The sequence below is a fragment of the Bombina bombina genome, chromosome 6 (genome assembly GCF_027579735.1).
Source record: "Bombina bombina isolate aBomBom1 chromosome 6, aBomBom1.pri, whole genome shotgun sequence".
NCBI classification, from domain to species: Eukaryota; Metazoa; Chordata; class Amphibia; order Anura; family Bombinatoridae; genus Bombina; species Bombina bombina.
Window position 1 is genome coordinate 103,886,113 of NC_069504.1, and position 23,120 is coordinate 103,909,232.

Consider the following 23,120-nt stretch of genomic DNA (forward strand, 5'->3'; position numbering starts at 1 on the left):
GGCAAACCACCTCAGTAACATCGACGCTGGCGTGTGATGCCATCGACCTACGACTGCAACACGTGTCAGTTACATAACCGTTACCATAGTGACAATGTAAACCCAACACACATCCATAACAACAGCAGGGAGAGCTGATACCCAGTCGCAATGGGACATACTCAGAAACTGTCAAACAATATGTATCCAAATATCTTCAATCCCTAAACATGTTAACAAAATATATACAGCATAGTACAGTGCAACCTGAATAAAAATAAAAAAGGTCTAGTGATATTGACACTATCTATACACACAGGTATCAAGGTGTCAATATATCCTAAGCATATTTACAATAGTTATAATCCACAAGTAATAAACATATTTGGACTATACAAAAACATTACATTCTATTGTAAAAAATAAACCTCTATGCAATACAACTTTAATGAAAATAGTATAGTCGTGCTGACACTATTTATACCCACCGGTATCAAGGTGTAAGCACATCCTAGGTTAATGTTCAGTAATAAACATCAATAGATATAATTTAGGCTATCTTAAGGTATTACATTCTATTTAATAAAATATAAATTAGTAGCTATACCACTTTTGATGCCCTTACCTTGAGTATGTTTGCTCCATGTTCCAAGGAGTATGTAAAAACAACACGGTTTATAACCACCATAGATGTCATTTACGATAACAACAAGCAAAATCAATATTCGCATTTAGTCCCTTCGGGGATACTGTGTCAAGTGAAAAAATCCATCTTGACTCTCGTCGCAGTAGAGCCAGTCCCCTTGGTGGTACAGAATACTATTTCATACCTTAAAGGGACATTAAACACTTTGAGATGGTAATATAAAATGATAAATTGTATATATAAAACAACTCTGCAATATACTTTCATTATTTATTTTGTCCTCTTTGCCTGCAATTCCATTCTGAAATTGTGAGCTTTTCAGTTCCTGTTAGAAATGGAAGTGCATAACTCTGTTAAATCCAGCACAACCATTGGCTGCACACTCTAATGACCTATGTATAACTGTCCCTAATTGGCCACAGCAGAGAAGGTAACACAAGTTACAACATGGCAGCTCCCAGTGTTTTATAGACACTAAAACTTTACACTTATTTTGTCACGTTTTAAACAACTAATGAAACTTTAAAAAATACATCTACATGTTAGTCATGGACTAATCTTTTCTTTGAATGCATCATTATATCTAGCATGTATTTAGTGTTTAATGTCCCTTTAAGGATTCTTTTGAAATCATTGGTCTGCTTAAAGATATGAATGATATACAGGAAACCGACGTCCTTGTCACAATGGACGTCGTGAGCCTGTACACTGTCATCCCCCATACACATGGTATGGACATGTTGAGATTGATGCTCACTAACAATGTACATTATGGAGGACCTCCGATAGAGTTTCTTTTACACTTGGTGGAATTCTGCTTGGAGAAGAACTTTTTCCGATTTAAAAGTGATTATTTTCTACAAACAATGGTCACGGCGATGGGGTCTAATATGGCCCCATCGTATGCCAATGTTTATATGGCTATGTATGAAAAGATGAATATTTTCCACAGGCAGAATTCCATGAAGTTATATCGTCGCTATATAGATGATGTCTTTCTGATTTGGTATGACACTGTGGATAAAGGGGTTCAATGATTTGAACTCCTTGCAGTCCACAATAAGGTTTAAAATGGAATGTGATATGCAGACCATACACTAGATGATGGTTATGTGTTACATACCACTTTATTCCAAAAGACGACCGATAAAAATTTGATCTTACATTATAGCAGTTATCAACCTAGATTTCAATTTAATGGGATCAGTTCTTCACAGTTCCTGTTTGTCATGCGTAATAACACAGATAACCATCATAAGATGAGTCAATTGACGGAAACGTCTTCACGTTTTCAACAACGGGGATACCCCTTGGACTTGATCACCAAACAATGTAAAATAGCATAAGAATGGACACAGGACAGTCTTACTATATGGAGACCCACTAGTACTGATGACAGACAATTGAACTTTATCACAAAGTATACACCGGGTACTAAAGTCCTGGCCTCTACGATCAAACAAAATTGGAGTATTATTTCAGAGGACAACAGTCTCCCTTTTTATCAGACTCCACCACCGAGGTTGGGATACAAGAGAGCGAGTAACTTACTGTCATATACCTGTAGCTTGAAGTACTAAGACCAACCCACTCCTTCACCTCCCTTTAAAGGTGTGTTCAGTACACCTGTGCTTTGCTTGATAATTGAAGTTGGTAGTTCCCACTCTGCTTCAAGCTCTAAAGCTAAACTCTTCAGATCCTGCTCTTCATACCTGTTTAAGGAAATCCTTTTGTCCTCTCACCAGCTTCAAAACCGAAGAAGCATTTTCCTGCCTCTTTACACTTAAAACAGACTTTGGCAGCAACTCAATCAAGTCTGTGTTAGCTCCGCAGTCTGACCTTTCAGCCAGCTCCGTTACTGAGCGTATACCGCAACCAGGAAATACGAACAGCTTCCCTGCTGTGATCCGTTCTGTCTCAGTGCCAACTCTGCTCTCTGCAGTTCTAAACTCACTCACAAGTATCATTATTTTTATATACAATTGTCTATAGCTGTATATATTGATATCCAAAGTTCTGCTGACATACACCCTGTTAGAGTTCTCACACCTGGTTAAATCAAGCTCTCCACTTCTCTCTGTATCACACGCTTTGCCTGCCTGTAACCTGAAAACACTTGATATAAGGACATTGCAGACTGCAAATCAGGTACACACTTCTAAGCTTGACTAAAAAAGACTTTGCTATAAGTTTCTGCTTTTCTTATACAAGTACCTATAATTTGCTTATTTGCTGCCTTCTATATTTAAAGACCACAATTCTTTACAAGTGTGTAAAACATACAAAGGCTACGTTTCATCTGTTTTATTCACTTTATTTTTTTCTGTAAAGTGTTATAAAAAGAACTTATACTAAGTAAATCAGCTATCTCCCTTGGTAATAACCTTTTGTATAAGCCTGTTTCACTTAAGGTTCTCTGGGAATAGCTACATTATACAAGCTTATAACAGAATTATCAAGCCTATAAAGAAATCTATTGAAATATATACATTATAATTTTAAAGCTTGTATTTAGGAAAATCATGGATCCTGCCTCAATAGCAATTGAAATAGCCTCCTTAAACCAGAAAGTTGAAATTTTAGCACAAGGTTTGACTGAAGTTAAAAATGAAAACCACACACTGAAGAGGTAAATGAATGATTTTTTTTCACGTAAAGAGGCTGATCACCCTGAACCACAGGTTAACCCTCCACGTATTTTCTCTGGTGAAAGAACACGCTTTAGTGAATTCAGAAATGCATGCATGCTGATGTTTTCCATGAAGCCCAGGACATATTATACTGACAAGATCAAGGTTTGTACTACCATATCTTATCTAACTGGAGATCCCCGTTCGTGGGCTGATAAGTTTTATGAAACTAATGATCCCATTATGAATTCTATCAGTGAATTTTTTAAGGAGATGGCTGTCTTGTATGAGGATTGCAACACTCAGTTAACAGCAGAAACAAATTTATGCACCCTGAAGCAAGGCAAACGTCCAGTTGAGGACTATGTGGCAGATTTTCAGCTCTGGGCCACAGATTCGCAATGGGATACTGTAAGTTTAAAAAACCAATTTCGTTTAGGTCTCTCTGAACACCTTAAGGATGAGATCATTGAACCTCCAAACACCATGGAATCCCTCATAAAGATATGCATAGCAATGGACAGACGATACAGAGAGAGGAGAGCTGAAAAACAACACCCAGAGACTTACCTCAAAAGGTTTACACCCTCTCATGCTGAAAAGACCTCCACAGCCCCTGTGCCCATGGAAATTGGGGCCATCCGTGGACCATTATCCCAAGAAGAGAAACAGAGAAGGAGGATATCAAACCTATGTATGTACTGTGGGAATAAAGAACACAGTGTCTCATCCTGCCCTATTCTGAACCGTCAAAAAAGGGGTAAGATTCTTATAGTTAACCCAAATACTGATACCATTCATGAATCACAATTAACTTTCACATTGTCTTTGCAGTGGGACCAGCATCATCTCAAGACTGATTGATTCTGGAGCTTATGGTAGCTTTATTGACAAAACCCTTGTATATACTAATAAAATACCTTGTGTGCAAAAGCAAACCCCCATCTATTTGAAGGTTATTGATGGCTCTACCTATTTAAAGGGCCCAATCACACACCATACTGTTCCCTTACTTGTCTCTTGTAACATGGGTCATACAGAATACATTACGTTTGATATCATTCCTAGCTCACTACACCCCATAATATTGGGCTATCCTTGGTTAAGAAAACACAACCCTCATAAAGACTGGTGTAGTAACACAGTAACTTTTTCTTCCCCATACTGCTCTGCTACCTGTTTTCCCTGTGTGGAAATCAAAGCTCTACACCCTCATATACCCTTGCAGTATTCAGACTTTTCAGATGTATTTGACCTTAAGGAAGCCGAAAATCTACCCCCACACAGACCTTTTGATTGCCCCATTGATACTAAACCTGCGTCTATCATACCATTCGGCCAAATTTTTCCACTCTCTCAAAAAGAATTTAAATTCCTCAGAGAGTACCTAGATGATAATCTAAGGAAAGGTTTCATTTCTACTTCAACCTCTCCTGCAGCAGCGGGCATATTCTTTGTCACAAATAAGGATGGGACCTTACGCCCAATCATTGATTATAGAGCATTAAACTCTATTACGATTAAAAATAGGTATCCACTTCCTTTAATACCCGAATTACTTGAACGGTTAACAGATGCAACCATTTTTACCAAACTAGATTTGAAGGGAGCATACAATTTAATCAGGATAAAAAGCAGTGACGAATGGAAAACAGCATTCCGAACCCGATATGGTCTCTTTCAATACAATGTTATGCCATTCGGATTAACTAATGCTCCGGCCACATTTCAATTTTTTATAAATGATATTTTAAAAGACTTAATGGATGTGTGTGTTGTAATATATCTAGACCGATTTAACTTTCAGATAACATATAGAGCAGGTTCAAGGAACATCCAAGCTGATGCTCTTTCCCGTTCTTTTACTAAACATAACGAAAAGGAAGAACAACAAACAGTTATACCGTTGACCAAGTTTATAGCTGTAACTTCAAGCCTACAAAAAGACATTTTATTAGCTTTACTAAAAGATTCTACCATTCCCTCATGCTGCGTAAAGGACGCCACTTCAGGATTATACTTCTACAATGATTTATTATATGTTCCTCCTTCTGTAAGGAAGGAGATCCTACATCTACATCATACGAACCCCATGTCTGGTCATCCTGGAATCACTAAAACCCAGGATTTATTAACAAGGAATTACTGGTGGCCTGGTTTAAGACAAGACATAGTTGCATTTGTGTCAGATTGTCATGTATGTGCAGCTTGCAAAAAAGAACACCACAGACCTTTTGGTTTACTAAAACCATTACCTATACCTGAAGTCCCTTGGACCATGATTGGAATGGACTTCATAGTGGAATTACCACCATCTAATACATTTACAACGATATTAGTGGTTATAGATCATCTTACTAAACTCTGTCATTTCATACCTCTTAAGAGAATTCCAAACGCTCTCACAACAGCTAAAACATTCTTTGATCACATTGTGAAACTCCATGGATTACCGACCTCTATAGTCACTGATCGAGGGACTCAATTTACATCCAGGTTTTGGAAAGAACTATGTAAATTGTTAAGAATCTCCTCTAGAATGTCAACAGCATTTCATCCCATATCTAATGGCCTTACTGAAAGACTGAATCAGACTTTGGAGCAATACTTAAGGTGTTATATCTCACAGAACCAGGATGACTGGATTGAATGGTTACCGCTTGCTGAGTTCGCATATAACAATTCCATCAACTCTTCTACTAAAGTTTCACCCTTCTTTGCCACTTATGGTTACCATCCAACCACTCTACCCAACTCCATCTCCACCTCAAAATCACCTTATGCTCTGGATTATGTCTCTAATTTGAAACAAACTATGACTTCCCTAAAGATTCACTTAGAGAAATCTAAACGTAACCAAAAGAGTTATTTTGATAAAAAACATCTAACTCCACCTCAATACTCAGTTGGCGATAGAGTTTGGCTCTCAACAAAAAACCTCAAATTAAAGGTACCTAGCAAAAAACTGGCTAACCAGTTCATAGGTCCATTCAAGGTAAAAAGAATGATCAACTCTAATGCAGCAATTCTTGATCTACCTGCATCTTACAGGATACAACCATCCTTCCATGTATCCCTATTTAAACCCTATCAAGGTTCTGATGTTAATATTCCTCAAGTCATCAAGGACTCTCCTCAGCTCATAGAAGATCAAACGGAATTCGAAGTGGAATCAATTCTGGATTCGCGCCGCCGGGGTAGAACAATTGAGTATCTGGTTCATTGGAAAGGGTATGGTCATGAGGAGGATTCTTGGATACCCCTTAGGGATTTACATGCTCCCCAATTGCTCACATCCTTCCATCATCTACATCCTGACAAGCCAGGTTTGGATCCGGGAAGGGGGCGCCCCTGAAAGGGGGGATCTGTCATATACCTGTAGCTTTAAGTACTAAGACCAACCCACTCCTTCACCTCCCTTTAAAGGTGTGTTCAGTACACCTGTGCTTTGCTTGATAATTGAAGTTTGTAGTTCCCACTCTGCTTCAAGCTCTAAAGCTAAACTCTTCAGATCCTGCTCTTCGTACCTGTTTAAGGAAATCCTTTTGTCCTCTCACCAGCTTCAAAACCGAAAAAGCATTTTCCTGCCTCTTTACACTTAAAACAGACTTTGGCAGCAACTCAATCAAGTCTGTGTTAGCTCCGCAGTCTGACCTTTCAGCCAGCTCCGTTACTGAGCGTATACCGCAACCAGGAAATACGAACAGCTTCCCTGCTGTGATCCGTTCTGTCTCAGTGCCAACTCTGCTCTCTGCAGTTCTAAACTCACTCGCAAGTATTATTATTTTTATATACAATTGTCTATAGCTGTATATATTGATATCCAAAGTTCTGCTGACATACACCCTGTTAGAGTGCTCACACCTGGTTAAATCAAGCTCTCCCCTTCTCTCTGTATCACACGCTTTGCCTGCCTGTAACCTGAAAACACTTGATATAAGGACATTGCAGACTGCAAATCAGGTACTCACTTCTAAGCTTGACTAAAAAAGACTTTGCTATAAGTTTCTGCTTTTCTTATACAAGTACCTATAATTTGCTTATTTGCTGCCTTCTATATTTAAAGACCACAATTCTTTACAAGTGTGTAAAACATACAAAGGCTAGGTTTCATCTGTTTTATTCACTTTATTTTTTTCTGTAAAGTGTTATAAAAAGAACTTATACTAAGTAAATCAGCTATCTCCCTTGGTAATAACCTTTTGTATAAGCCTGTTTCACTTAAGGTTCTCTGGGAATAGCTACATTATACAAGCTTATAACACTTACGGGACCTGTTGGTGATTAATGATCCCACTCACTGTTATGAGAAACAGACATGGTTACCCAGGGGCAAACAGGGCTGCTTCCGTTGTGGGAGCTGTGTTACCTGTAATAATCTACTGACTGGGAGTACGTTTAATCATCCTCATACCAACAAGAGGTATAACATCAGACACAGGCTCTTTTGCACATCTGATTTCGTGATATACATCATCATCTGTCTGTGCCTGTTCTACTATGTAGGTAAAACGGTGACCACTTTCCGCAAAAGACTCGCAAACCATAAATCGGCCATACGACAGGCACTGGATAAGGGTCGGTCGGACCAGCCTGTGGCTAGACACTTCTTGAAAGCAGGTCACTCTATTTCAATGTTGAGGGCAATACTAATTGATCATGTCCCACGCCCCAAAAGGGGTGGTGACAGAGGACTGGCTCAACTGCGACGAGAGTCAAGATGGATTTTTTCACTCGACACAGTATCCCCGAAGGGACTAAATGCGAATATTGATTTCACTTGTTGTTATCGCAAATGACATCTATGGTGGTTATAAACCGTGTTGTTTCTACATACTCCTTGGAACATGGAGCAAACATACTCAAGGTAAGGGCATCAAAAGTGGTATGGCTACTAATTTATATTTTTTGAAATAGAATGTAATACCTTAGGATAGCCTAAATGATATCTATTGATGTTTATTACTGAACATTAACCTAGGATGTGCTGACACCTTGATACCGGTGGGTATAAATAGTGTCAGCACTACTATACTATTTTCATTAAAGTTGTATTGCATAGAGGTTTAACATCAGACACAGGCTCTCTTGCACATCTGATTAGTTCTACTATGTAGGTAAAACGGTGACCACTTTCCCGCGAAAGACTCACAAACCATAAATCGGCCATACGACAGGCACTGGATAAGGGTCGGTCGGACCAGCCTGTGGCTAGACACTAGACTGGCTCTACTGCAACGAGAGTCAAGATGGATTTTTTCACTTGACACAGTATCCCCGAAGGAACTGAATGTGAATATTGATTTCACTTGTTTTTTTATTTTCATTAAAGTTGTATTGCATAGAGGTCTATTTTTTAGAATAGAATGTAATGTTTTTGTATATTCCAAACATGTTTATTACTTGTGGATTATAACTATTGTAAATCTGTTTAGAATGTATTGACACCTTGATACCTGTGTGTATAGATAGTGTCAATATCACTAGACCTTTTTTATTTTTATTTTTATTCAGGTTGCACTGTACTATGCTGTATATATTTTGTTAACATGTTTAGGGATTGTACATATTTGGATACATATTGGTTGACAGTTTCTGTGTATGTCCCATTGCGACTGGGTATCTGCTCTCCCTGCTGTTGTTATGGATGTGTGTTGGGTTTACATTGTCAATATGGTAACGGTTACGTAACTGACACGTGTTGCAGTCGTAGGCCGATGATGTCACACGCCAGCGCCGATGTTACTGAGGTGGTTTGCCGCATGGGGACCGGATATCTGATTGTGATGTTTCACAGCTGCTGTCATAGTTGGTATTGGGGTTAGGGTATATAAGTATTGTGATAGGTACTGTTTGTTAAGTCTGCACGGCCTCCATTGAGAAAGGCTCCGGTGAGAGCCAAAACGTTTGGATAAGGCTTTTTTCTTGTTCATTAAAGGCTTGTTGGATACAAATTCCTGTTTGGTTTTGCCTGCTTTGTGATCTCAATATGCAGTAGCCATGTGTGGGTTCCTTGGGACTTGCTGTACACATAACTTAGCAGTGCACCAGGGTGGTTACCAGATGGTGTGTGCCGTTTCTCCCTACGTCTGTTAATATATATATATATATATATATATACTGTATATATATATATATGTGTGTGTATATATATATATATATATATATATATATATATAAATGTATATGCATGTCTATATATGTGTATGTATATACATATATAAATACAAAAATACACACGCATAATTCTTCGTGTCATAGATTTAACAAGGTGTTGGAAACATTCTTTAGAGATTGACATGATAGCATCACGCAGTTGCTACAGAATTGTCAGCTGTACATCCATGATGCAAATCTCCTGTTCCACCACATCTCAAAGGTGCTCGATTGAATTGAGATCTGGTGACTGTGGAGGCCATTGGAGTACAGTGAACTCATTGTCATGTTCAAGAAACCAGTGTAAGATTATTTGAGCTGTGTGACATGGTGCATTATCCTGCTGGAAGTAGCCATCAGAAGATGGGTAGTATGGGTACACTGTAGTCATAAAGGGATGGACATGGTAAGCTGTGGCGTTTAAACGATGCTCAATTGGTACTAAGGGGTCCAAAGTGTGCCAAGAATATATCCCCCACACCATTACACCACCACCACCAGCCTGAACCGTTGATACAAGGCAGGATGGATCCATGCTTTCATGTTGTTTACGCCAAATTCTGACCCTACCATCGGAATGTCGCAGTTGAGATTCATCAGACCAGGCAACGTTTTTCCAATCTTCTATTGTCCAATTTTGGTGAGCCTTTGCGAATTATAGCTTCAGTTTCCTGTTTTTAGCTGACAGGAGTGGCACCCGGTGTGGTCTCTGCTGCTGTAGCCCATCTGCTTCAAGGTTCGAGGTGTTGTGCATTCAGAAATGATATTCTGCATACCTTGGTTGTAATGAGTGGTTATTTGAGTTACTGTTGCCTTTCTATTATCTCAAACCAGTCTGCCCATTCTCCTCTGACCTCTGACATCAAAAAGGCATTGTCATTCACACAATTGCCACTCACTGGATATTTTCTCTGTTTTGGACCATTCTCTGTAAACCCTAGAGATGGTTGTGTATGAAAATCATAGTAGATCAGCAGTTTTTTAAATACTCAGACCAGCCCATGTGGCACCAACAAACATACTACGTTCAAAGTCACATTGTCAGGGTACAGGTAAATGACATATATATATATATATATATATATATATATATATATATATATATATATATGTATGTCAATAGGACAGGGAAATGTGTTTATGTATGAAACCATATTTTTATCAGATATTACTGAAATAGGGTTGAAATTCTGATGTCAGGATTTGATTCACAAAACCCCCACAAGTTGAATACACATTCCAGAACTCAATTTCAGACAAAATGTCTCCAGAGACATTTCTAGCTAGAGTGTGAAAATGAAATCCATACCAGATTTGTAATTAAAATTTCCCTCTGACACTGAAACATTTGCTTCTTAATTAGGAAGTGCAAATTTCATAGCACTCTGTACCCCATGCTGTGAGTGAGGACGAGGTGTCTGGAATACCCTCTTGAAGCTGGTCAAAATCATAGGGAAACAGTTTTTATGCACATAGGTGTTAATTGCCCCTAAACATCAAATACACGTTTGCATTGCTAGCTAAACAGAAAATATGTTGTATTGTGACTTTTACAACTACTCATGGATTGACCCCATGATATGTGGGTGGGGCAGTGAAGACCTTAGCCAGCAAATACACGTGCTATGGTGTAACTTTGAAATTTACTGAGAGCAAACAGATTAACATTTACAATCCATGTAGCATAAGTAAAATTAAATACATTTTGAAAAAGAAATAATGCCAATAGTTTCATGTGTGTTTGAAATAATTCAAATAACCCATATATGTATATATATGGAACTGAGACATATTATATTAAATGAATGATTGCTGTGTTGAATGATAACTACATTGATAAACATTTCAAATACATATGAATGCTTGGATCATTTCTAATAATTATTTCTATTTTTATTGCAGACAACCATTGGTCATGGGCATCAATCTATGCACTTAGAAAGAGATCTGCATGGAGAGGTTCATACATCCAGGACTTATTAGAAACATGAAATATGGTATATTCATGTTAGAACACAATGCAGTACTGAAAATAAAATAGGCTGTTATTTGTATAGAAATGCCAGGATACTGATAAAATTGTAATGTATTTTAAGCTAATAATTAGCAGTATAATTATTTTAATGTAAAGTAATATTAAAAAGAATTTGATGTTTCATATTAAAATAAGCAGGAAAAATGACAAAATATGATCCATGTGTATTTGAACATGTGACTTATTAATGCTAGGAATTATATTATATTGAATATAAACAATATAAGGAGATATTTGGAATGTAGCAAAAATGAATGGTAAGACTATGTTTATGATTGCTTGCTGCCCCCTGGGGAATTAAAACTGGTATGACAGTCAAACAAATTGATTTTTTAAAACACATGCAAATCCAAATAGCCAATCAATTGTTTCAACTCTAAGGGCGGACCAGGGACAAGCACGAGGGCCAATCTGAGACAAGGTTTCCGTTTGGGCGTTTCCAATTTCACCAATGATGGTTACTGAACAAAAAAGGGCAGGGTGATGTCAGATGATTGAACCCCATGCTTTGAGAGAGAGAGGAGGCTAACCTACTGAAAGGCTGCTGCTGGCTAATTCTCACTAAACTCTTGGCTGCCCAATTTTGGTATTCTGAGGTGAAATCATTCCAGTTGAAGAATATTGAACAGCTATTTGTTTATTTGGGTAAAGTATTGAAATTACATGTGATGTTTTAGAATAAGTTATATGCATAGCCACTACAGTTAAATTAAGAAATTGCTGTAGCAAATAGATTTAAAGAAGCAGTTTGTAATTCAAGTTAGTATTTCATAAGCCTGTGTATTGTTAAAAGTTTATCTTTTGTATGCTAAGAAATTCATTTAAAGCAATTGTTCACAGCAAGAATATATATATTTTTAGTTTGAAATTAGAATTGTATTAGAATAAATTGCAACTAAATAGCTGAATATATATATTATCCAATTGTTTATAAGCACTGTTAGGATTGTATTGTTTCGATGTTAAAAGTTAAAGATTTTAGTCTCATTGTGTTAACTGAATGAAAGGCTATTTGTAAATAAGGCTGTTTTTTAAAGGTAAACTTTTCTGGGCTTTGTAAGAAGGATAGCATATCTTAATAGTTGTTTTTAACGTGTATCATAGTGTTTCATATTATGGTATTACAAATATATTTCAAAATGTTCATGGATATTAACTAAATAAAAGAATTCAGGTATTTATATTAATTTTATGGTTCCTAGTAGATGCATATTGATTGAGGGTTTATTTTAAAGGATAATTATTTAAATATATTGTGTTATAACCCTGCCATAAGCTGATATATTATTTGGAGAGCATTACTGAAGGTTCTTATCATAAATACTGACAACGTAAATCCCCTTTCTTCCCCGTTCTGATGCTCAGTTTGAAATTCAGCAAGTCGTCTTTCAACGTCTAGATGCCTAAATGCATTGAGTTGCTATCATGTGATTGGCTGATTAGCAATTTGTGTTTTACCAAGCAATTGAACAGGTGTACCAAATAAAGTGGCCGGTGAGTGTGTGTATATATATATATATATATATATATAAATAAATATATAAATATATATATATATTTATACAATATAGCCATTTCCATTCAAACACCTTGTCAAATACTATATACTTTGTGCACATTTTATTTAACTCTTACCCTTTACGCAAGGTACTCGCGCAAACCTGATGTTCGCTAATTTAGTTTGCGCTCGAGCAAAAGCGTTTACTTTCAACTTGTAATACATACGTGCACAGGTTAGCGTGGGCGTGACATTGGTTATCATGACCCGTGCTAAAAATAGTACAATTTTGTTTTCTGATTCTTAGTAAATCTGTGTAAGTTTTACATTTTATTTGTATGTGCTTATAAAATGGAAACCCCCAGTGACCCTCCAATACATTTTAATTTTCTATGCTGTCCTGCTCTGTCAAGAGGTCTTCTTGAGTATATAAATGTATCAAATGTAAATAAATATGTTTATACTACATACAAATTAACAAATAACTCCAGGAAATGCCTTAGGACACTTTTATGAAATTTAACATATCATAACTCTTAACATATCATAACTCTAACACATATTAAACAAATCTGTACCTTTTCAACGTATTGTACAATAATGTATAATTTGCCTTCAGCTCAGCCACTTTGGTTCCAGGAACTTTTCCAGCACATAACAGCTGTAAGAAAGAAAAAAAATAGAAAAAAAATGTTGTTATTATTATTGTTTCTTTATAAAGCGCCAACATTTTACGCAGCACTATAGAAAGGTATGTTACAATTATAAGTGTACATTACAATAAAAACTTACAATGAGACATTATGTAAGACTATACAGTACATTACTACACTTACTTTGACAACCATAAGTAAAAGAAGAGGAGTGCTGTGCCCTTAGGCACAATCAGTTGTAGATGCACTTTTACACAAAGTGCGCTATAGTTAGATAGGCTTCAAGCTTACAATCTTACCATATATTTATTAATTTAGCAGTCATATAAACTATATGCCCAAAAGTATGTAAACGCCTGACCTTCACACCTATATGAGCTTGTTGGACATCTTATTTCAAACCACAGGCATTAATATGGAGTTGGTCCTCCCTTTACTCTTATAACAGCCACAACTTTTCTGGGAAGGATTTCCACAAGATTTTGGAGTGTGTCTGTGGGAATTTTTGTGCTTTTAAAAAAAAAAAAAAAACATTTGTGAGGTAAGGCACTGATGTTGGACGAGAAGGTCTGGCTTGTATTTGGCATTTCAATTAATTTCAAATGTTGAGGTCAGGGCTCTGTGCAGGCCACTCAAGTTCCTCCACAGCAAACTCATTAAACCATGTCTTTAATCTACCTCCATTTGTGCATAGGGGACAGTAATGCTGGAACAAGAAAGGGCTTTCCCCAAACTGTTGTCACAATGTTGGAAGCGCCCAATAGCCCAAAATGTCTTTGTATCCTGTTCTGCCATAGAAACCTATTTTATGAAGCTCCTGATGCACAGTTCTTATGCTGATGTTGCTAGCAAAGGCAGTTTGTAACTCTGTAGTGAGTGATGCAACAGATATTAGGTGATTTCTATGTGCTACATTCTTTAGAATTCAGTAGCCCCGCTCTTTGAGTTTGCATGGTCTATCAGTTCATAGCTGGCTGTTGTTGCTCCAAGACGCTTCCACTGCACAATAATAGCACTTACAGTTGACTGGGGCAGATCTAGTAGGGCAGAAATTGTACAAACTGGCTGGTGGAAAAGTTGGCATCCTATGACAATGCCATGTTTAAAGTCACTGGGTTCTTCAGTATAACACATTGTACTGACAGTGTTTGTCTATGAAGATTCTATGGCTATGTGCTAGATTTTATCTAGCTGTTAGCAATTGGTGTGGCTGAAACATCTGAACTCCATAATTAGTAGGGGGTCCACATACTTTTGGCCACAGTGTACATATAAAATATATTTTAATTTATTTTTTCCACTTTTTCTATTATTTGTGGACTTCAAACTTAAAGGCCTCTCTAGGGAGCATGGGACAAGCATCATTACTGCACAAGCAAGAGGTGTTTGAAGCCCTGTCAAGAGTGCTATATTCCACACAGTCATTGCTTGCACTCACTAGTGTTCCTTTTATAACTGTCCCTAAATGGCCTCAGCAAAGGAGTAAACCTTAGGTTGCATCATGGGTTTGAATATCATTCATTCTGTCTAGCATTTATATAGTGTTTAAGGGAACAAAATTTAACTTTCATGATTCAGAGTATGTCAATTTAAACAACTTTGCAATTCACTTTCATTATCTAAATATGCACACTCTCTTTATATGCACACTTTCTGAGGAAACAGCTTCTGCTGGGCATGTGCAAGAATTCACAAAAAATACATATATGCGTTTTGTGATTGGTTGATAACTGGCACATGATACAGAAAGGAGGAAAATAGAACTAACCTTGAAATTTGGCAGATAAAATCTACTACTCATTTGAAATTCAAATTAAGTGCTTTTGTATTATATTTTTATCATGCATTTGTTACGTAATTCTTCTGTATTTAGTGGTTATTTAATGTCCCTTCCAATGAATTCTTATTTGCTTTTATTATTAGTTAAGCAGAACCATGTTTCCAACCTTTCTATCCTTTTTTATTTCAGTAAAACATTATTACTTAGTTACAATCATTTTTTAAGTTACATTTACATTGGAACAGACTTGTTCATTCCTAACCTAATATTAATGTTCTTAATATAGCTTATGGGAATTTGCTGATGCTATTTTAGTTTTATACTGATGCATTTAAATGAAAAATAAAGTTACAATTTCTTAGAAGTTCAAAAAACACTCTAAGAATCTATTATGTTTTGAAAATAACTTTGCAGCAATTATGGATTACATACAGTACTACTGGCATAACAGATTAGTGCAAAATAGCAGCCATTAAATACAATGGGTGATAATCAAATAATTAATTCATTGGGCAGATTCCACAACCTGTAAACATTCTGAGAGACTGTTAATAGCATAACAGATTAAACTACAGTATGGCCATAAATACCCTAATACAGTGGGATCAAATAATCCTGCATTTACGTATTTTTGGCAAAATCATCATGAAAACATTTACGCTAATGGATTTTTCACAGTATCACTTTGAATATGATGTGTAGCATTGCTCAGACTTCCCTTGTATTAGGGTACTTATTGCACTACTGTATTTTATTTGTGGTCTACCTAAACTGAAAAAGAAACACCAAAGAGATTGGACCTTGTAGAATATGCCAATGTACATACTGTACTGAATAGCTGTTGATTCTCTTTCCTTTTGTGTATATATTACAGAGGCAGCAAAGTGTCCACCTGTGATAGACTTTTACATATATTAGTCTTTTCATATTTAGGTAAATGCATATGAAATTCATCATTTAAAATGCACTGCAGAAATTTTACCAAAATCGCTTTACTTTTATTGCCAAAGGTCTCAGTGCCCTCAACAAACCTGTTTCCAGAGAAAAAAACATGCAAAAGTATAGGGATTTCTTACTTCAATTAAATTTGAAGGAGAAATCCCAAAAATGTAATGGTCTTAATCTCTTACAAGTAAAAAACAAAGGGCTATGAAACTAATCTTTACTTCATTACAAAACCATGGTCAAATTAAATATAGACTGCACTTCCCATTTCGATTGTCATTTACTCATTATAAAATAACACATTCCTGCCCACCAGTGGAGGAGGGGAAGCACACTTATAAAGAAGTACATCCACCTACACAAGTTTTTATTAAACTCTGTTCAGTGACCACAGTCCACAAAACACAGGGGAACAGCCCTGAGGTAACTGTTGCCTTAGATGTTTCCATGTTGTGCCCCAGAACTTGGGGAGTTATATATAACAGACATCCCAACTCTCCCTGAAGTTCAGGGAGTCTCCCTGATTGTAATAGTGGCTCCCTGATTGTAATAGTGGCTCCCTGATGCCAGCAAATGAAATGCAATCTCCCTGAAACTCCAAGCATCATGATCCAATGTGGCCCAAATCCGGAAAAGTGTTTCTTTAAAGAATGCCATTAGTTGCTGGGACGATATAGAACCCTCAAAGCATGCACCAATAACCAAAAAGCCCCCACTGATTGTAATAAAATAAAACACAAATACTACCTTATTTATTGCATGTAATTAAACTTCGCATTCTAAAATATTTAAGCATTCAACAAGTGTACGATTACTGGAAGATAAGTTTATTGTATGTGGTTGTGCAATAAAGCTACTTTTTTTTTTAATGTTACTTTAATGAGAAGCTACTTTAATTAAAAGTCTCTATCTTATTTAGGGTTTTAAGGTGTCCAATATATAACTGGGAGAGGAGGGGGTGGCGGCGCAGTAGCAGATGAAGCCACATCCCTGAAATGAGTTTTTGCAGGTTGGAATGTCTGATATAAAATGGTATGCTCTATTTGAATCATGAAAGAAAAGTTTAGTTTTTATGTCCCTTTAATAAGAATGGGTACAGTTCGGCAGTTAAAAAATAATATGCAAGTTATGCACTGAGATATAGCAAGAGTTAGATTACGAGTAGAGCGTAAACTGTTGTATACAAACGATAAGGGGTATATTGCGGCTCTTTGCGCGTGTTGGAAGTAGCGCACATATTATAAGTTAAAAGTAAACGTGTTCGCCTGAGTGCAATCGAATTTAACGAGCGTCAGGTTAGTGTGACTTCAGAGCTCTGGTTAAGTGTTATGGAAGACAAAAAAAGTTGCACAAAACTCATCAAATATACATGTAAGTACAGTTACACTCATAATAACACTGGCTGATAAAAATGATAAAGAAAATAGCATTAAAAAGTTATAAGGACTCAAAGATATTAGGTGTCAGGTGTTAGAAAAGAAAAGACTGCAAAAGGCTTTAACAGGATAAATACATACACATGTCCAGGGACAGACTGAGACCAAAAATAGACCCAGAATTTTAAGGCAGAGCAGCCTATTGTACTCCCTTTTTGTTATTTAACCATATCGCAAAACTGACAAGTATAAGGTACTAGTTTGATTTGCAAAACCATTAACAGTTTGTAGCACCCTTCTGTCACTGTGTTTTGTAAATTTGTTGTCATTAAATAGTAAAAAAGTGAAATTTAATAAAAAAAAAAAAACGTTCACATTTAAATAAAGAATAATCACTTATTGTTCATTAGCCTGTGTAGTCACAATCACACAAAATAGCAGCCACCTGAGCACATACAAAATTGGCCAAGGCCCAATATTTCTGTGAAAATCTGAACAATAACATATCAAACCCTAGAAAGTTTTGGAAAGTCTTAAATAACTTACACACTTCCCCAATCCCCTCCCAACCCTCCACTGTCAAAGTGGACAACCAAACCCTGCAAATGCCTTTAACAATTATTTTGTCAGATGCTCTACCACCCTGATTGACAAACTAATAAATGACACACATCCTGAAACTACAAATGTGGATCAGGCCCCACTAAATCTGCAAAGACCCAATAGACCCAATATAGAGAAGTTAAATTTTAGACCTGTACCCATCAACGTCATTAAGAAACACCTTAATAATCTAAAAATGAAAAAACAGTCTGGACTTGATCAAATCCCAGCAATGCTATTGAAGCTCAGTGCGCCGGCAATTGCTAAACCTGTCACAACCCTAATTAACAAATCCTTGGTGTCTGGATACATACCCAAACTTTGGAAGACTGCAAGAGTAGCGCCTATCCATAAAAGTGGTGAGTTAACCTTGGTTACTAACTATCGCCCAATATCATTGCTCCCAATATTGTCAAAAATCTTAGAAAAATGCGTCCATACACAACTATGTGAGTATTACCAACAATCTAACTATCTGACCCCTGTTTAATCAGGTTTTTGCCCGAATCACTCCACTACAACTGCCCTCCTAAAAGTTTGCAACAACATTCAAACTGGCATAGAACAAGGAGACCTAACTGGAGCTATTTTCCTTGATTTTGCAAAGGCCTTTGACACAGTAGACCACGACATACTACTGCTCAAACTAAAAAACTCAGGTATTGGTGATCGTTCGCTAACCTGGTTTCGATCATATGTATCGGATCGATCACAGTATGTCTCCATTTCTGACAGCGACTCCCTCCCTCTCCCAGTCACGTGTGGTGTTCCCCAAGGTTCCATTCTCGACCCCCTACTATTCACATTATTTATAAATGATCTGCCAAATGTCTGCAAATCCTCAACTGTACACATGTACGCAGATGACACAGTAATCTATGCAAACAAATCCGATCTGCCGCAACTTGAGGCAGTGCTCCAAGATCAGTTCACAGAGGTAGAAAATTGGATCTCAAAAAACAAACTATTCCTAAATACTAACAAAACTGTTACAATGATCTTTGGAACTGTACCTAAATTACACAAACTACAAAATTCCCATCTATGCATCAAAACAAAATCAAATGGCACACTGACCGCAGTCTACTCTTTCAAATACTTGGGTATGTTGTTAGACCCCAATCTATCTTTTGGCCTCCACATAGAAAAACTTGCATCTAAACTCTATCCAAAACTAGGTGCCCTGTACAGAAACAACCCCTGCCTCAGCCCTACAGTAAAGGAAAAGATTGTACAGCAAATGCTGATACCAATCATAGATTATGGGGATGTAGTATATGCACCTGCATCGCAAACTCACCTAAATAAATTTAATACACTGTTTAACTCGTTCTGCCGCTTTGTGCTACAATGCAACTACAGGATCCACCATTGTGACATGCTAAAAGAACTAAACTGGCTGTCGCTGGAATCCAGATGCACCCTCCATCTTTCCAGCATTGTGTTTAAGAGCTTTCCTGGGAAGCTCCCAGCCTACTTGAGCAGAATGCTCTCTCCAGCTGTTACCACCTCCCATAACCTCCGATCCAGTACAAGCACATTATTTAGTTTGCCTCCATACAAAAAGAAAGAATCTCGATCCTCCTTTTCCTACAGAGCACCACAATTATGGAACAACCTCCCGCACACTTTAAAACCTTCCCCAAGCCTAAAATCCTTTAAGAGATCCCTCTCTACATATCTCAAAACAGAATGCACCTGTCATGGTTGATTATATATTTCTTACCTGTTCTTTGTTAAATTTTGCATATATTATGTATTAATATTGTGTTTGTATTTTATTGTACCCTATTGTATCAATGCAATGTTTTGTGGACCCAGGACATACGTGAAAACGAGAGAAATCTCAATGTATCCTTCCTGGTAAAATATTTTATAAGTAAATAATATAAGCTGCACTATCAGAGAGAAAAAAAATAAAAAAAATCAACAGGCAGTCAGCACCCACATGCATCAAAAGGCATCATCAAGAGGATTTGCTTGTCTGTGACTGGCTCACACACCCAGTAAGGCAGTTAGAGGCATCTACTGTACATATTTCACATTCCGATGTTCTTCACTTAAAGGATAATGTCCTTTTTATTGTAGATACATATTTCTATATATGTGTATATAACTATGCCTTTACATATTTTCCTATAGATATATAGGTATAGATATGTTTTTAGATGAACGGTATCAGATATATATAAGAAATATATATTTAATAATAATAATACAAATAATGTGAAGAACATTGGAATGTAAAATATGTGTTTTGCGATTTAGACCTTAACGTGGTCGGTTTAGCGCACATGAAAACGTAGTAATCTTAAAGCGAATTATTAAAATATTACATATAATATATTTTAAAAAAAATAATAAAAATGATGAAACATACTGTATATAGATATATTCTTTGGATTATATTAAAATATTTTACAGCACCTTTAATAATTCTTACAAATATTTTATATGTACTATTTCAATAATGTGCCTTAAGATTACTAACGGCTAGATTACGAGTTGTGCGTTATGAGTGAAAAAGCAGCGTTAAGGCTCTTTTTCACTACCGCTCGTATTACGAGTCTTGCAGGTTTAGGGGCACCGCACACTTTTTTGGCCATAACGCAACGTAATTACCGCAGCTTTCAAAAAGTCCTTTTTCAATGGGACTTCCTTTGCACCGGTATTACGAGTCTGCCTGGGAGGCCAAAAAGTGAGCGGTACACCCTAAAACTTCAAGATCCATACCGTAAACTGAAAGTCAGTAGTTATGGGTTTTATGCTACAACGCTGTAACATAAAACTCATAACTAAAGTGTAAAACGTACACTAACACCCATAAATGATCTATTAACCCCTAAACAGAGCCCCTCCCGCATCGCAAATACTATAATAAATGTATTAACCCCTAATCTGCCGTTCCGGACATCACCGCCACTATAATAAACATATTAACCCCTAAACCGCCGCACTCCTGCATCACAAACACTAGTTAAATATTATTAATTAATAAATTTAGTATAGTGGCGGCGACGTTGGGGACGGCAGATTAGGGGTTAATAAATGTAGGTAGGTGGCGGTGATGTTAGGGGCGTCAGATTAGGGGTTAATAATATTTAACTAGTGTTTGTGATGCGGGAGTTCGGTGGTTTAGGGGTTAATATGTTTATTATAGTGGCGGCGATGTCCAGAGTGGCAGATTAGGGGTTAATAAGTATAATGTAGGTGTCGGCGATGTAAGGGGTGGCAGATTAGGGGTTAATAAGTGTAAGATTAGGGGTGTTTAGATTCGGGGTTCATGTTAGGGTGTAAACATAAATTTAGTTTCCCCATAGGAATCAATGGGGCTGCGTTACTGAGCTTTACACTGCTTTTTTGCAGACGTTAGACTTTTTTTCAGTCGGCTCTCCCCATTGATGTCTATGGGAAATCGTGCACGAGCAAGTAAAATCAGCTCACCGCGGCTTTCGGCAGCGCTGGTATTGGAGTGCGGTATGGAGCTCAATTTGGCTCTACGCTCACTTCTTGCCTGCTAACGCCAGGTTTTTATAAACCTGTAATATCAGCACTGTAGGGAAGTGAGCGGTACAATAACTTGCAAGTTAGTACCGAGCAGCTCTTACCGCAAAACTCATAATCTAGCCGTAAGTCTTCATGTGAGCCAACCCAAACCCATTAAGATCTAAATCGGGAAACACGATGCGCGTTACGCATATTTTACATTCCTATGTTTTTTACATAGAAAATAATGTACTTTTTATTACTAAATATATATTTCTATATATATATCTGATACCGTTTATGTAAAATAGATATCTATACCTATATATATATATATATATATATATATATAGGACTAGATATATAGTTATATGTTCTGTATACAGATATATACAGCATATAGAAATATGTATTTAAGAATAAATAGAACACATTATGCTATGTGATGAACATTGGAATGTGAAATATCAATATTTCATGTCAGGTTCAGCTCTCTTGAATATATGCGGTTGGGGTAGCACGCGAGTATGAGTGGGTTTTTTTGCCCTCCATTGACTTCTATGGGAGATAAAGTTAAAAGTAGTTGCGATAATTTTTTGTACGGGTCGGGTTTATACTCGAGTGAAAACTTTTTACTTCCAACTTCTAATACGAGCGCAACACTGTGCGTGAAAAAAACCTCAGTGTTGCAAAGTTAACGCATGAGCAGAAGCGCTAAATTCGCTTTTCTTGTAATCTAGCCCCAAATAAGAAAGTGAAGTATATACATTTTGTTTATCTTGAGTTCGAATTAGTCTTTTTTTTTTTTTATATTTTTTTTTTATTGAGGACATTACATAAATAAAGAAATTACATTAGCAATGTACAGTTACACAGATATATTCATCACATTTGCAAGATAAGTTTGTATTCGAAAAGATGTAGTCCTCATTTTTATCCCTGTGTTGAGGTTGGACGCTTTAGGTCCTGTTGTAATAATACATTTGAAAATGGTGTTTTTTCCACAAACAAAACAGATATGATTACTACAGAAATAGCGTTAAATTTGATAAATATAACTATTGCAAAAATAACAAAAGATGTTACAAGTAGCCTGAACTGAGTAGATTTATGTAACTTACAACCCCACCTTTAACACCACAAATAGATAATTGTTTTAGCCTTCATCTATCCCTAGCCGAACCCCATTAATTTTATATGGCAAATCCTTATATTAGTTCAGAAGCAAAACTTGTATAAGCCCGCCTCACACCACCACGGCCGCTGGCAACACATGGGGAAGTCAACTGATATATTTATAGCGTATGCTAGATTTGCCCTAAGATTTTTATAG

General features: G+C 36.8%; 1 protein-coding gene across 1 annotated transcript in view; it reads right to left on the minus strand.

Annotated features, from left to right (window-relative positions):
- The window catches only part of CCDC146 (coiled-coil domain containing 146), a 430,933-nt gene that overhangs the window by 264,706 nt on the left and 143,107 nt on the right, over positions 1–23,120 (minus strand). The window contains exon 3 of the mRNA XM_053716534.1: positions 13,523–13,605. Coding sequence (XP_053572509.1) covers positions 13,523–13,605 — 83 coding nt within the window. The remainder of the gene's footprint in view (positions 1–13,522; positions 13,606–23,120) is intronic.